We start from the raw sequence: 16423 nt of genomic DNA, 5'->3' as shown, positions 1-16423 counted from the left end.
AGTCCATAGGTTGCAAAGAGTCAGGCACGATGGAAGCAACTAAGCATGCACCCACATCCTAAATATGGGGAAGGCAATGGCAACCCACCCCAGTACTCTTGCCTGGAAAATCCCATGGACAGAGGAGCCTGGTAGGCTGCAGTCCATGGGGTTGCTAATGGTCGGACACAACTGAGAGACTTCGCTTTCACTTTTCACTTTCATGCATTTGAGAAGGAAATGGCAACCCACTCCAGTGTTCTTGCCTGGAGAATCCCAGGGAAGGGGGAGCTTGGTGGGCTGCCGTCTATGGGGTTGCACAGAGTCAGACACGACTAAAGCAACTTAGCAGCAACAGCACATCCTAAATAAGTCCCAGGTGGCCCAGTGGCCCACACTGGATCACCAGTGCAGTGATCTGAAGCCCAACTTCTGATTCACCACAATGCAGAGGCTGAAGGTGCAGGCACAATGTTCAGATTCCTGAATCCTGCCTCAGTCTGGCTCCAGTTGTGCTCACGTCTGTGGGACACAAAGAAATGAGCCAAATCACTGGGATTAAGCAAAGTCCTGGCAGCTGAGTGTGGCATTTAGCTCCACCCTGACACTGGGCATAGAGGTGGTCTTGATACTCATGGGTAGAGACGGTCCCACACAAACCTGGTGAAGCAGACAAATGGGTAGTACCCAGGAGGCTTCATGTAAGAAGGATGTGGAGAAGGCAGTTTCCTTTTGCCCAAATCATCCAACCTGTCTTTCTGCATCGAGTCTGATTGCAGATACACATTCCAGGATCTGCCTGGAATGAAAGGAACCAGGTGTCTGTGGACCACAGCCACTGGTTGAACACAGCTCAGCTACTGCGGCCACCAGAGAGGACCAAAACATAGCCCAGCACCCAGGTGACCCCAGGCAGGAGGAAGAGATTGCATGAGAGGCACAGATGGGCTGAGGCTGTCTTGTGGGCATCGGGGGTAGCTTCCTAGAGGAGGAGGCTCTCCAGATTGAAGAAGGCAGGAATTGGGTGGGGATAGAATGAGCAGAGGGTGGACCTGGTGGAGGAGCAGGGACCCCGAAGTGTCCGGCAAGTGCAGGGAGATTAATGATGAGGGCCACTGTCTGTTAGCACTTTCTGTGTGACAGAGCCCGTGTGAAGTGGCTTTGGGCTGTGCTCCATTCCACCTCACAGCAAACCCTGAGGGGAGCCCCACTTGTGGGTCAGAGAGAGGAAAGGAGGAAAGGAAAGAGGAAAGGAGTCACAATGTCCCTCCACATCGTGGCTCCAGGACAGCCGGTGGCACTGGGTCACTGTGAAATCCCCTCTGGGCCACGTGTCCCCACGCTGTGGGGACTGGCATCACCAGCAGCGCTCTTCACATGAGGGAGGCCAAGACTCTGAGTCCCCGCTGTTCCGAGAGTGAGGCTGGCCAGAGCAGTTCCGAATGCCCGCTAAGAAGCGCGAGCGTGTGCCCAGGGCACGCCGGGATAAGGCGCCGTCGTTAGTTGCACTTCACGGAGGACACTGAGGCCTGGAGAGGCTCAGCGTCTTGCCTGGCTCACACGGCTGGCAAGCCGCAGAGCCGGAAAGGGACCCGGAAGGCCGACCCGGCGTCTACACCCGGGAGAGAGGCGAAGAGCAAGAGCGCTCCCCGACTTGGGTATTCTCCCCGGGCACCGCGTGGGCGCGGCCTGACGGAGAAGGGGCGGGGAGAAGCCCTCGGGGGCGCGGGTGGGGCGGGGCGGGGCGGAGCCGGCGGTCTTGATTGGGCGCAGCTTTGAGCTTGTCACCTGACTGCCCAGGCGGGCCGCCCCGATTGGCCCCGCCCCTCCCGGCCAGGGTTAACCCGCAAGGCCCAATGCTGGTCACCCTGGAGGCCTGGGGCGGGAAGGCTGTACCCTGACGTCCCTGCCCCGGTGTGCAGGAGCCTCTCTGTGCAGCGCTCAGGCCAAGGGTCAGCTAGAGGCAGTTTAAGCCCTTGGAGCCCCCACTCGCAGGAACTGTAGGTTGCCTGTTCTTTTTCTTCTTTGCTTCTTACTGAGGTGCAGCTTGCAATCCCGCCATCGTAAGCGCAGAGTTCAGCGGGGTTTACCCCGAGCTGTGCAGCCACCGGCACAATCTAATTTAGGGCATTTCCATCCGTCTACGCAAACCCACTCCTTCGCCTGATCCGCCGGCTCTGCCCGCGCTGCGCAGCGGGACCCGGCCGCCTGGGGGCGCGGCGACCCAGCGCTCAGCTGCGCCTGCGCCTGCGCCGCGCGATAGCCCGAGAGCGAGCCCGTCGAGCGCGCGCCCACGCCGCGAGTGCGCCTGCGCGGAGCTCGTGGCCGCGCCCGCTCCCGCCCGGGGCTCCTCGCTGGCCGGCGGGGCCATGGGGGAGGCCGAGGTGGGCGGCGGCGGTGCGGCTGGCGACAAGGGGCCGGGGGAGGCTGCCACCAGCCCGGCCGAGGAGACGGTGGTGTGGAGCCCCGAGGTGGAGGTGTGCCTCTTCCACGCCATGCTGGGCCACAAGCCCGTCGGTGAGCAAAGCGCCGCGCCGGGGCGGCCCACCCGCGTGGGGGCGGGGCGGCCGGCAACGGTCGGGGACGCGCGCTGGGCGCGCGGGGCGGGGCCTCCTGCGCCTGCACCCCCGCCGACCCTGCCCCCACCTGCGCACCCTACCCATGCTTCCTCCAGCAGTCCCCCACTCCTGCCCTCGCTGTCCTCTTCTATACCCTACCCCCACCCGACTCCCCCCTTCCTGTGCCCAGCCACCCATCCCGGCTGACTTCAGCCCTCACGTGCACCCCCACCCCTGTCCCCTCGTTACACCTCCGCTGCAGACCCCTGCTTTTTCCTCTCCCACCTCTCCCCCCCGCACCTCCTACCTCCTGCACCCTCCACCTTTGCCTCCCTACACCCTTGCAATCACTGCCCGCTCTCTCCCCCTTGCCCCCTACCTCTCTTCTCCACCCTACCAGCTGGCCTACCGCTCCCCCACAAGCCGACCCCTTCCTTCTGCAGGTGTGAATCGGCACTTCCACATGATCTGCATCCGAGACAAGTTCAGCCAAAACATCGGTCGGCAGGTCCCATCCAAGGTCATCTGGGACCACCTGAGCACCATGTATGACATGCAAGCACTGGTGAGCTGGACCCCCGCAGCCAGAGCCGCTGGCAGGGAGCCCCCTCCACACCGCCTCCCCCCGCCCCCACCAGGTCCTAGCCTCAGGGACCTTGACATCCAGGATGTCCCACAGGTGACCAGCTGTTAAACGAGATAGCTCTGGGTAGTTTTATGAAAACACAAGCCTGGTGACAGTAGCTAGTTATTGCACTGAACCTATCTTAGATTTAGGGGGGGGAGAGGAGGTCCAGTTAAGATCTTTCCAGGAGATAACTAGAGAGCTGAGGCCTGTGTGGGAGGGGGCTCTTAGGTTGTCAGTCCTGTGGAAAACTCCCGAGTGCTATAGGTAGGAAGGTGACTGGGTCTGAGTCACATTGAGATGAATATGGTGGCTTCTGTGAGAACCAGGGTGACCAGAAGGCCTCCCTCAGGGAACCCCCAGATGCCAGGTCTGAGGGAGAGCAGGTCAACTGGGTAACCAGGACAGCAGAAAAGACAGGTGGGTGTTCCCTGCAGAGGAACAGCAGGAGTCAGGGCCCTGTGGCAGCAGGCAGCAGGACTCGGGGCTGTACCGCCACCGAACCCTCCTCCCACTGAGACCTGGTGCTTGTCATGAGGCAGACAGTGAAGCTCAGACCCGCTTGTGTCCTTAACCCTCACCACCACAAGTTCCCTGTTGGGCTTGGGCAAGTCGTTTGCACCTCCTTGTCACAAGGCAGAGACGGGAGAGAAATGACAGCATCTCTCTGACCCCCAGCCCGCACTTAGCACCCGGAAACTTGCGGTCAAGCTGCTGAACTGAAGCAGGCCCCCCAAAGGGCTGTGCCCACCAGTTGGGGCCCCACTTCCCCAGAATTCCTGGGTCCTGTGAGGACCCCCATGCTTGTCATGTTGGGGTGTCACCTGGCCCCCAGACACTTCCTGCATCTCCACTCCAGACTGGGGCCCAGAGCTGGACACAGAGACAAGTACGGCAGGGCCCGTGTCCTGGGGGGCCTTTGGTGCAGTAGACAGGACAGATGGCTCTCAAGTGCAGATGCTGGCTCAGAGGGTGCTGAGGCCATGATGCCCAGCACAGGGTCCCCATGATACTCAGCTGTGGGGACCTCCAAGGGGGCTCTCAGTCCAGGACAGGTGGCCCTTCCTTCCTCAGTTCCTTGGACCCCAGTACCGCTATGGAGCTGATGCCATGGTCACCTGGGACCTTGTAAATACGGGTCTGTGGATCCCACCCCACGGGATGACCATGGGCCCGGGAGCTCTCAGGGTTTGTGAAGCTCCTGGCTGGCAGTTGGCACACTTACTCACTGACCACCTGGCTTGTCAGCTCAGCTCCCAAGTTGGGGACTAGAAGCCCTGTCTCCTGAATCCCCTCCCAACCCAGAGACCCTTCCCGCCAGCTCACCTTTCCCTTTGTCTGGTGGTGGTGTTTCTGGCTCTCTGTCCCTCCGGGCCTATGTGATCTGGGGAACAAGTGGAGCCTGATGAGCATTCCTGGTGCCTCCTCCATTTTGCTTTGTTTGCCTGGTTTCCACGAGAGAGAACAAAGGCCTCAGGCCCCACGCCTGCCCACTGCAGCCCCCCAGGACAGTCATCTGTGCTCGTTGGTCACTCCTGAGTTGGCTCTTACATCTCTAGTCACCTTTTCTTTAAAATGTGATAATTTAAAATCATATTTTCTTCTTTGCTTCTAAAAAAAAAAAAAACCCTTATTTGTCATTAGCACGAGTCTGAGATTCTTCCGTTCCCAAATCCAGAGAGGAATTTCGTCCTTCCAGAAGAAATCATTCAAGAAGTCCGAGAAGGTATGACTCAGGCAAGGGCAGATTTGGGAATGGGAAAAGGTGGCGATGTCAGGGTGAAGGTCACGAGCCTCAGAGAGTGAGGGTCACTGGCTGGGTGGTATTCACCCTCCAGGATGGGGCGGTCTGGGGGCCTCCAGAACAGGGGAAGACACCTCCCAAGTCGGGAGCAGCCCCTGGCCTGAGCCACCGTGGTCAGGCGGGGCCACGGCGCTCACCACTGCAGGCTCCAGGTCATCATCGGCCATCTCCCCACAGGAAAAGTGATCATCGAGGAGGAAATGAAAGAGGAAATGAAGGAAGATGTGGACCCCCACAATGGGGCTGATGATGGTAAGTGTGGAGCTTGCCGTCCCACCCTAGGGCCCCAGGGGCATGGACCCCAGCCCGGCAAGGCCTCCCCATCACGGGCAATGGAGTCATTCATCTGTCTCAGCAGCTAAGGCAGCTTCTGTCTGCTCGGGGAGAGCCTCCCACACAGGGGAGTCACTCTCGGGGCCAACCTAGGGGGGTGGGGGTGCCAGAGGGTGCCCAACTGAAGTAGAATGGGTGGCAGCCTTTTCAGTGCAGGGTGAACCCCGAGAAGCAAAGATGGGCACAGCCATGCAGGCACCCCTAGCTAGGGAGGAGCCTTTTGGGGTCGATGTCCTGTACATAGGTATAGATTTTTGTAACTGAACAGGAAGATGAAATAAAATTTTGGATATTCTGTTTTCAGCCAAATGATTTTGTCTCCCAGTTTTTTCATCTTCAGGAAGCTTGGGGAAAGCAACAGAAAAGTCCAGCAAAGACAAAGAAAAGAACAACTCGGACTTGGGGTCCAAAGAGGGGTCAGACAAGCGGAAGCGCAGCCGGGTCACTGACAAAGTCCTGACCGCCAACAGCAACCCCTCCAGCCCCAGTGCAGCCAAGCGGCGCCGGACGTAGACACTTGCAGCAGGCGGGTGCTGTGGTCTCCAGGCAGTCGGCGGGTCAAATGCCACCAGCCCTGCTGCCTGCCCTCAGGTGCCAGAGGCTCCTGAGGTGTCACTCAGACCATCTGGGCTCAGATGGCCCCCAACGCCCAGGACGGGTCCCGCTCAGATGCTGAGGCCCGGGATGTGTGAGCCCAGGCCGTGTCCTCTCTGGACACTTGTGGGTTCCATCGCATTGGCTCAGCTGCACCTGGGGCCAAGCTGCGTGGGCAGAGAGCGGGCACAGCAAGCAATAAAACATGGACTGCCTCTCTGCTCTGAGGGGCCCGGGTCTTCCCGTTTGTCCATCTGTCCACCAGTCAAAGGCTCGCTCTCAACTGACTGCAGCCTCAGGGAAGCGTCAGGCCGCAGGCGCCGGCCCTTCCACCACCAGGGAGACTGAGAACTGGGTACTTTGCCTCATTCACCTGTACTGTAATGATGTATATAATTTGGTTGGTATTTCACTATTTAATTTTTAAGAAGCCTATTTTACTAGGGTTTTATATGAAAAAAGTACTGCAGAAGTTGAACCTGTGTTGTATTTTTTCCTGAGATGTTTTGTTTTAAGGTAACAGACTACTGAGATACTTTTCACTCAGTTTTTATATGCCAGATACAAAGAATTTGTAGCGGTTATTTTTGTATTCTCGAGTCACTGCACTGGCAAACAGACCAAATGAATGAGCAGAGGGAGGCAGGCTGAGGGAGGATGCAGCCTGGGCACCAGGCTGACCCAGACACACTTACTTTTGACTGAGGGACATTAAAGCACAAAAAAGCAACTGGAGTTGTGTGATTGTGATACCAAAGTTAACTTTTCTTAGGAGGTTGTCTTTTTCAAGATTTATAACTGAAGCTAGGCTTTGATGTACTTGGATCACTTGATACAATGAATATACAAACTAGTAACAGGTCTAGAGTGGCTACTTTGTTGCATGTGAGCATCCCTTCAAATAAAAAACGTCAAGAGAGGCACCCAGTCAGAGTGGTGCCTGGTGGGAGTAGTGCTTACTTCCCACCAGCATGCGAACTGGGGCGGAGCTCAGGCCTCCCAAGTGAGAGAGGAGGTGCTCACCCTCATCCTGACAAACCACGAGGACATTGGTGCCACCCATCCCCCCAACATCAGCCACAGGTGGTTGGAAATCCCTGAGCCCATGGGGCTCCGTGGGCTGAGAGGTGGCCCGGTGGGGGTTGGAGGCCGGCACCTGCTGCCCCAATAGGGCCCGCAGTGCCTGGCATGGAGTGTCTCATGTCAGGTCTACTGACCCTGAGCAGCCCTGGCCTTCTGTCCTGACTGCCCCGTGCAGGAAGCTGAAGCAAAAGCTTACACCCCACAGTCAGACCTGGTGCCTAAGGGCCCCATGACGTGAGATTCCAGGAGAAGATCACACTTTCAGAGGGGCCTCCTACCACAGGGAAGGGCATCTAGACGGCACCCTGGTGCAGTCAAGTGTGGCTGGCACTTGTAAAGCAGAAGCTGGGCCCCATCTGAGAACAAGTCATGTGTGTGGCAGGAGGCGGTATGGGAGGCTGTGCTCTGAGTGCCGCAGCCTGTAGCTACGGCCCTGTGTCCTCCAGTCCATGCTTATCTGTTTTCTGGTAGAGGTGGGGGAGCCTGCCCATCCACCCAAGTGCTCTCAGAGTGCCCAGCACCCAGCAGTGCCTCATCAGAGGGCCCCATCCCTCCAGAAGTCACAGCCAGGGTCTAGTCACAGCCAACTGCAAGTCAGCTAAGGAGAAGTCCAGGCCTGTGGCCACAGTCTGCAATAGGCCAGCTCCGAACAATGCCTGACAGCCTGCCTATCTGTTGCCTGCTCCTTGGGACACCTACCCTGGCCATCAGTGGCAGAAGCTTTGCAGAAATGCCCAGAACTCCACACTTTTGGGGGAGTCACCACTGTCCTAGAAGGTTGTCCAGGCGAGATGGTACCCAGAGAGGTAACGGAGGTTGGTAAGCCTGCAAGGAGTTGGCACCAGCATGAAGAAGGGTCTTCAGCCGTGCCCATGGCCAAGACTGGCAGGTTCTGTCCAGCTCCGAGCTGTCCCCAGATGCACAGCTCAAGGACTGTCACATCCTTGGGCATACCAACCTGAGGCCTGGCAGCCTGCAGGACTGAGCAGGGCCTCAGTCTCTGTTGACCAGCCCTGAGGGTGATCCTGGGTCATTCCTGCCTCCAGGTGTCTGGGTCTTTACCTGGTGCCTCCAAGTCAGTGATGGCAGCACCTGTGCTGTCTTACAACCATTACCTGCAGCAAAGGGGACAGCAGGTTAGGCCCACGAGGACACTGCACTATGGGACTGTCAGGACTGGAGAGAGACCCTCCTAATGGCCTTGAAAAGGCAGACCACCTGGGTGTGAACCTTTGGAGGGGACATGGGGATCTCCATTCCCACTGTCCAGCAAGAGGAGTTCTGCTGTTCACCTGAAGCATCCTGAAAGCAAGTCACTCCTCAGAGGACATCTGATGAAAGTGCTGCCCCAGCCCACACCTGGGGGGCACCCGGGGGTCTCCTAAGGGAGGCGTCCTGGGGGGATACCTGGGGGACAACTTGGGGGTATTCTCCTAGGGGCACACTTGTGGAGGGACATCTGCTACAGACAAGCTCCAGGGGGGCCACCCTTCAAGGGGACATCCTTCCTTAGGTCATCCTTGGGAGGATCATGGTGGAGAGAGGTGCCCTGCAGGGGAGGGTGTTCGGAGGGGAAGGGACGTTCTAGGGGTGCTCTGGGGGACCTCCTCAGGGGGCGGGCTTCCTGTCTACATTTTTCTGAGGAGAACATGGGGGCGGGGCAGTGGTTCTGGTCCTCCAGGGTGGAGGAGGCCATTCTCCAGGGGAAAGGGGACCTGGGAGGATTCTGAGAGGGTACCCTGGGGAGCACCCCCCAAGGGTCCTCTCCAGGGAGAAATCCACACCTAGGTGGGCATGGAGGGGGGCAACCTCGGGGGAGAGGCGAGCGTCCTCCGGAGAGGCTTTCTCGGTGTGGGGGAGGACAGGCCTCCTCCGGAGGGACATCCTTGGAGGGTACATCCTGGAGACGGTCCTCCTCAGGACTGGGCGGGCCGAGACGACAGCCCCGGGCCCGCCTCCGACCCGCCCCCCGGCCCGCCTCCGGCCCGCCCCCGCGCTTCCTCCCTGTTTCATTTTCGCTTCCGCCGGAGCGGGTCCCGCCGCCACCTGAGCATGGAGGACCCGGACTGCGACTCGACCTGGGACGAGGATGAGGAGGAGGACGGCGAGGGCCCGCGGGCGGAGGCCGGCGAGGATGGCGAGACCGGCGCTCCGGGGAACGCGGAGGCCGAGGAGGACGCGCGGCCCAGCGCGCTCCAGGTGCCGCCCCCGCGCCCTGGGAACCCGGCGCCCCTGGGGAGGCCGCGGCGGCAAAGGGGGCAAAGTCCTGCTGCTGGCAAGCCGTTCCCCGCCCCGCCGCAGGGCCAGGTGTGCGGGCACCTCCCAGAGACCCGGCTTGGGGCCCGGCTCCCCATCTCCAACGGTTGCCCCTTTCCCGCCCTGTCCTGGTCCCCAGGACACGCTGAGGTCCTCCCCAACCCTCTCCCCCGCGCGCTCCCCTACCAGGGCACCTTGCAGGGAATCCAGGGCCACCCTCAGACCCTTGTCCCCAGGGCCAGATCCGCGCGGTGACACTTCCTCCAGAGGATCGCCCCAGCACATCCTTGACTCCCCTGTCACATCCCAGCCTTAGGCCCTTGGCTCTGTCCTCTAGACAGACCCAGTCCTCAGCTCTGGCTTTCTTCACCGCCTCTCCTGGAGCTGCTGCCTCCACCCTTCCCCAGGCCCCAGAGCCCCCAGCCTGCCCCACCCGGTTGACCCTCACTAGGTGCAGCACCTACCCGCTCTGACCGGGGTTCACCTCATGTCGTCTGGAGGTGGCCTTAAAGGCTACATGTGTGTGGCTTGCCTGAGCCAGAGCAGCTGGTGTGCCCACGAGCTCCTTGTTGTCACCACTGGTTACTTGTCATAACCATGGTTATTCAACATTACCGGCAGTTACTTGCTGGTACTCACCAGGTGTCACAATCCCTGAGTGGATGCCATTGCTCCAGCTGGGGTTCCAGGTGAGAGGGAGGGTTCCAAGTGATAGTTGTCACCACGTGTCCCCCTCCCTCTGGGACCAGGGTATCTTGGCACCGTGTCTGGGGAAGCTTGAGTTTCAGGCTTAGTGGTCTCGGTGATGGATTATCAGTACTGCAGATGAGCACTCTGGTGTTCAAGTTTCTCTCTGGGTCTTGGAGTGGTCGGTCGGCAAGAGGAACCCCAAGGGGCTCTTGGGCCTGCCGAGAAGGCCGGCGACCTTGGCACATTTCCAGTGTTTCAGGCAGGCACGAGTTCCTAGGGTAGGTAGGCTGGGCAGTGGTCAGGGTCACAGGGCAGGAATCCACCTCTTCCCCCAAGCAGATGCCCCTAAGCTGGACGTGGTGCAGCTTAGATAGGAGGACGCCATCCTCACTGTAGCTCCGTGGGCCACACTCCTAAAGCAGTGCTTCGGCACGTGGACCTTCCTGTGAGATGCCCATGGTCCTGTGACCTCTTCCCTGTCCCTCTGCTATGGCTTCTCTCCTTCTACAGAGTCCCAATCTCCTCTCCAGTCCCCCATGGGTCCTTCCTGGCCGCCCCACACTGGGTCCCGGTGTAGCTTTTTGGTGCTTCCTCCTGGACGCTCATTTGTGCACCTATGGCACTGGCCCTGCTCTGAGCTGTGCACGTGACCAGCATTGGTCAGGACCTGCCCTCTGGACCAACCCAGGGAGGCTGAGAAATGGATGCTGATGGGGGGCGGGGCAGTTTCTGCTGAGTTTCATTTCCACGCACTGTCCATTGACCTAACTGGCATCTGGCTAAGAAACCCCTTTCAGAAGCATCTGGGGCTCTTGGTGGCAAGGCCATTGCCCTTGGGTATACAGCCCCTTAGGTGTCAGCTTAGAGCGCAGGGCAAGGAGGAAGTGTTGGGGGAGTCAGGGTTCCCAGAGGAGGTCCTGAACTGTGATGCCAGCAAACATGGGAGGAGAAAATGATGCTGGAGTCACGGGGCACCCCAAGAATGTACATTGGCCTGGAGTCTGGAGGGCTCACTCCAGCTACTCTGGCCCCTCTGACATTGCTGGCAGCTAGGCCCAGTCCTTGCTGCCCTCACCAGGGTGGGGCCTCCCTGGAGTGGGTCCTTCTTGCTGGCTGCCTTGAGGAATGGGGAGGGTCTCCCCACTGGGATCTGATCCATTCTCTCTCCACAGCTCAAGGTGACAGGGTCCCGAAACTGGCGAGCTGCACGGGACACACGCCGGTACCGGCACCACTACCCGGTAGGTATCTGTGCACAGACCCGCCCCCCATACCCACCCCCGCAGCCCACCAGGACTGAATCCTTCCTATAATCACGGGGTGAGAGCACCACGCCCTAATTCCCACCACAGCACCCTCACCTTTCACACCGTGACAGCACCAGCTGCCAGCTCATCCACAGGAGGCCCCACCAGCCCATCTCATGGCTTCTGTTGTCCTCAGCCCCTGCCCTCTGCACCCGAGTCTCAGGGAACTGGTGGACTGTCTCTGGGGTGCAGATGAAGGGGACCTCCCAGCCCTGGCCCACGTTGTTGAGAGAGGGATGGTTATCACTGGTGGTCAGAGTGGTCGTCACTGGTGGTGGCTGCTATCTCCTAAGTATGAAGGCTGGTCCTCCCCTGTGGGGTGGGGGACCCAGGCTTGGCACCTGGGGTCTTCACCAGCCCTCAGGATGTCTGGAGGTTCATGGGCCAAGAGCCAACACCTCTCTCCCACCCGCCTCAGAAATGCTTCAGTATGAGTGGTCCTTGGAGGCAGCCTGTTTGGATGACACCTTATCACCTTTATCTGACTCCGTAGGATCTGGTAGAAGGAGATGACAATGGCGACATGCTCAACCTGAGTTTCTACAAAAATGAGATTCGGTTCCTGCCTAACGGTGTGTACCTGCCCAGCTGCCGGCGGCTCCATTCTGGGGGTGTTCCTCTCTGCCTGTCTGGTCTGCTGTGACATGGTTTGAACCTGTGGCTTTCAGATATAGCCCCACAGTGCACCCCCCCCACACCCCGAAGCTGCTGAGGGACTCCCAGGGCCCCAACCCTTGGCCTGGACACAGTGGCCACCATGGTCCAAAGGGTCAGGTGATGAATGCTGGTGGCTTTGCAGGCCCACAGTCTCTGTCATGACTGCTCGACTACCTCCATAGTGAGGAAGCTGCATACATAAACTAATAGGAAGGAATGGTTTTTACCTTTTAAACAGTTGGGAAAGTTTTATGGTACAATAACATTTATGACATGCGAAAAATCATATGAGATTCAAATACCAGTGTCCAGGGTGAGGTTTTATCAGAACCCATCCACATACTTGTTGTCCATGGCTCCTTTGCTGCACACATCAGGGGCCACACAGCCTCAAATATTTCCCTCCAGGCTCTTTGCAGAAAGTGGCGGGTGCCCTGCAGAGACCAAGCTGCAGCATGGGGCTTGGTGGCAGGCTCTGTGTGAGGGCAGAACTCTAGCTAGCAGCCTGTGGTTTGTGGGGTGCAGCAAGGCCCCCCTTCTGCAAAGACAGGTGCAGGTGTAGGACCACTCGCTCTTCCCCATTGGGGCCTCCTGGGTCCTCTGGCCCACAGTGCCCAGCATGGCCTGCCCGCTCCGGTCTGCCCTCTATCAGCCATAAGGGTTCACCTTCCAGATTGCAGAGTGGTGGTCAGCCTAAATTGGGTTAACATCACAGGCAGTGTGCACAACCTGAAGCTGCCAAGCCCCAAGGTCCTCATGAAAGGGGTGGGGGGAGGGGCTTTCAGCAGTCCCCCTGACTTGTCTCTGTGGGGCTCCCAGGCTGTTTCATTGAGGACATTCTTCAGAACTGGAAGGAAGACTATGAACTCCTGGAGGACAATCACTCCTACATCCAGTGGTGAGTGGGCGGGGCTTCTGAGAAGGGGCTTGAGGCCCCGCCCAGACTGGATCCTGGCTCCGCCTCTTCCAGGCTCCGCGCCTACTGAGCAGGCGCACTGCCCTCCGTGCCAGGTGCCTGGCTCTGCAGGCGAGGGCCAGCTAAGGCGAGACCGCGTCTGGGTTCTCCAGCTGGGAACAGCCTCTGCTGCTGGGGTTTGACGCTGGCTTTGGGGAACAACAAGAGCAGTCAACCAGCTGGCTCGCTGGAGGCCCCCTGAGGCTGTCCTGAATCTGTCCGCAGAGCCCCTCTGCCGCAAGGGCGGGTTCTAATGGTGCCTAGGTGCCCCCCGGACGCTGGCCTGCAAATGCAATGTCCTTTAAGGACGGCTTGCAGGAGACCGACTCAGAGCACAGGATATCCCTGAGAATAATTCTGCAGCATTAATGGTGGGCGGCAAAGAAGAACATGAGGATGAAAGGGAATGGTAGGGAGGGGGGTCGCTGTCTGGCAGGTGCCCTGCTGATGTGCAGGCAGGCGGGACTCCTGTGGCTGGGCTGTCCTGGGCCCTTATCCTGGGCACTCCCCCTGGAGCTCTCCCATCCTCACCCTTTTGACTTTATTGACTGGGGAGAGACCACAGCATGTGTGGCAGGTGAGGTCCAGCCAACCCTGCCAGAGTTGAGCAGAGAGCCCCGGGGGCCATGTGTGCCGCTTACCGGGCCTGTGCCATCCCTTCCCTCACAGGCTGTTTCCACTGAGGGAGCCGGGGGTGAACTGGCATGCCAAGCCCCTCACACTCCGGGAGATCGAGGTGAGCTCTGGAGGTCGAGGTATGGGTCACGGCTAGCCGCAGGTGTTCACGGGTCCATTGGGAACAGGAACTGTAGGACTCCTCTGCCCACAGTTTTATTATCTTCCCTCATAAGTGGTCCTTGCTTCTGGCCCTCAGTGCTCCTTGCAGGCTTCCAGAGAAATCTGACTGCGAGGGTTGCTCATGTCCAGGGGTCTAGGGAAGGGGCCACGAGCAGTCAGAGTGACCAGGCTTTGCCTTAGTCAGCCCTGGTTTGGGCTGGATCGATGATGCCTGGAGAGTGGGGAGGGGGTTCCAGGAGCTGGGGAGGCCGAGCAGGTGTGCCCAAGAGACAGGATGGGTGCTTGCAGTCCCATGTCCAGCCCTGGGGTCCCTGAGGTCTTTCCGCAGGTCAGGGAGTTCCTCTCAAGGCTACAGCACATGCCTCAGGCTGGGGAGATCTGGTGCCAGTTCAGAGTCAAGTGAGCAGCCCTGGGCTCCTGTGCCCTGGCCCTTCACCCTGAGGGTCTGAGCCAAGGCTGCAGGTGAATTTGGGCCTGAGGAAGGTGTCCAGCTCTTGGCTGTGTTGCACTGACACTGAGCTCTCCGCCACCCTTGGGGGCTTTTCCAGGCATTTAAGAAGTCCGAGGAGGTCAGGGAGCGGCTGGTCCAGGCCTATGAGCTCATGCTGGGCTTCTTTGGGATCCAGCTCGAGGACCGAGATACCGGCCGGGTGTGCCGAGCACACAACTACCAGAAACGCTTCCAAAACCTCAACTGGTGAGCAGGCTGGGAGCTTAGGGGTCTGCACAGCTGGTCTCTGATTGCAGAGGAACATCTCTGGGGAGGGGGCCTGCAAGGTGGGGCCTGAGACTCCCAGCATCCTCTGAGCTTGTGGAGGTGGGGAAATGGCAGGGTGGGGGCAAGAACAAGGGGTGACGATGGGACCAGGTGGGGCAGGACTGGGGAGGGAGCAGGGGGAGTAGGGGTGAGTGCCACCTGATTCAGCTGTGGGCTTCTTGACTGTGGCCTGCCACCCATGTAGGCATGGGTTGGGTTGCCAGGGGCTCCGTCACTTTAACTACATCCCTGATTACCCCACCTGGGGGGTATGGGAGACATCCTCCCCTCGCCCCCCTGGGAGGCACTGGGTGGAGGGGAGGGGCAGCTCAGGGCACGTGGGTAACACCCCTGCCTCTAGAGGGTCCCCATCTGGTTCATCTCCAGCTGTGCTGGGGGTGGGTGTTCCATGGGACCAAGGGGACAGTCACCCTTCTAGGGAATACATCACAGTCCTTCACCAAACATGATCCAGGTCCACAGGCCATCTTCTCAGGGACCTGAGGACAGGGTGGGAATGGGGGCTGACCTGTGGGCTGGAGTGTCTCTACTGGTGGACACCAGCCTCTTGGGGGAGTGGGGGCGGGGTGGAGAAGGGCAGTCTGGCTGAGCACTGCCCACCATGTGCAGCCCCACCAGCGCCTCCTGTCCCCACCAGGCACAGCCACAACAACCTCCGCATCACCCGCATCCTCAAGTCTCTGGGGGAGCTGGGGCTGGCCCACTACCAGGCACCTCTGGCCCGCTTCTTCCTGGAGGAGACGCTGGTGCGGAGGCAGTTGCCGGGCTTGCGGCACAGTGCCCTGGACTACTTCGTGTTCACTGTGCGCTGCCGGCACCAGCGCCGCGAGCTGCTGCACTTCGCCTGGGAGCACTTCCGGCCCCGCTGCAGGTTCGTCTGGGGGCCCGAGGACAAATTGCAGAAGTTCAAGCCATGCTCGCCACCCTGCTCACCACGGCTGGCCTGCCCCAGAGAGGCGAAGGAGGAGGAGACCCCTGGGGAACCCACCCTTGAAGTCGGCACCCAGAGGCACATCTGTGGGCTGGGGAAGGATGAGGAGGCAGGCCCACTGGCTGAGGGTCCCCAGCTGCCTGGCACAGAGTCTCAGGAGGTCAGAGCCCTGGAGAGGGACCAGGGAGATGAGACCAGTGAGGAGCAGGGACCAGAGTCACCAAACCCCAAGGAGAGCAAGAAGAGGAAGCTGGAGGCAAATCTGCGGGAGCGGGCCCTGGGGGAGCCAGGAGCCAGCGCCTCTGAGGTGGAGAAGATAGCCCTGAACCTGGAGGGCTGCGCCCTCAGCCAGGGCAGCCACAGGGCAGAGACCCAGGAAGTGGTCAGCCAGGCCCCAGAGGAGGCCAAGCAGCTCTGCCCCCAGCCTCCGGGGGCCAAGGTGGCCGATGAGGTGAGGAAGCGAAGGAAGATGGACCAAGGTGCCAGTGATCACCCAGAGGCAGCAGCCAACAGTGGCACCCTGACACTGGCCACCACTAAGCCCCCTGAACCATCCGAGTGCTCAGAGGCTGAAGAGGGCACAAATGGGGTCAAAGAGGAAGCAGAAGGCCAGGCAGGGCTGGAGCAGAGTGCCCCTGGGAGCCCAGCCACTGCAGGACCAGAGGTGGAGGAGAGGGCAGAGCCCGCAGAGGAGGGACCTCGTGTCCATCCCGGAGAGCCTTAGGGAAGGGGACACCCGTGGGCCTCCTGGCCCTGCCCTGCCACAGGCCTGGGAGCCACGTTGTCAGCTGTTCTCAGCATCCACCTCTGTTGGCCTGTCCCTGGTGGTCACTCCAGCTGCGAGGAGGCCACGCCCGGCCCTCCGGGAGGCTGAGGCTTCAGCCGCCTTCCTTCCACCTCACTTCCCACCTCCTCCCTCCTCTGTGCCGCCATCCCCCTCCCCACCTTTGTAACTTGGCCTTTTAGGGTCTGGAGGGATGGGAGGGGGTGCTCATTTTCTTACTCTGGTGCAGAGGCCTTTTCTGAATAAACTCATTTGACTTTGAGTGTTTCCGGTATGGATGGCAGCTCGTGG

General features: G+C 59.8%; 2 protein-coding genes across 2 annotated transcripts; both read left to right on the top strand.

Annotated features, from left to right (window-relative positions):
- The first annotated feature begins 2314 nt into the window (after positions 1 to 2314).
- On the top strand, positions 2315 to 6623 carry MRGBP (MRG domain binding protein). Its single transcript, XM_061126868.1, has 5 exons — positions 2315 to 2496; positions 2981 to 3102; positions 4807 to 4888; positions 5144 to 5218; positions 5625 to 6623. Exons 1-5 carry the CDS (start codon positions 2349 to 2351, stop codon positions 5810 to 5812), a joined length of 615 nt encoding a protein of 204 aa, XP_060982851.1. The 5' UTR covers positions 2315 to 2348; the 3' UTR covers positions 5813 to 6623.
- Positions 6624 to 8983: 2360 nt separating this feature from the next.
- On the top strand, positions 8984 to 16394 carry OGFR (opioid growth factor receptor). Its single transcript, XM_061126867.1, has 7 exons — positions 8984 to 9175; positions 11095 to 11163; positions 11723 to 11801; positions 12706 to 12784; positions 13511 to 13577; positions 14188 to 14336; positions 15055 to 16394. Exons 1-7 carry the CDS (start codon positions 9029 to 9031, stop codon positions 16070 to 16072), a joined length of 1608 nt encoding a protein of 535 aa, XP_060982850.1. The 5' UTR covers positions 8984 to 9028; the 3' UTR covers positions 16073 to 16394.
- The last annotated feature ends 29 nt before the right edge of the window (positions 16395 to 16423 follow it).

The sequence above is a fragment of the Dama dama genome, chromosome 23, assembly GCF_033118175.1.
Source record: "Dama dama isolate Ldn47 chromosome 23, ASM3311817v1, whole genome shotgun sequence".
NCBI lineage: Eukaryota > Metazoa > Chordata > Mammalia > Artiodactyla > Cervidae > Dama > Dama dama.
Note: the sequence above shows the minus strand (reverse complement) of the source record. Positions and strands in the feature narration are given on the sequence as shown.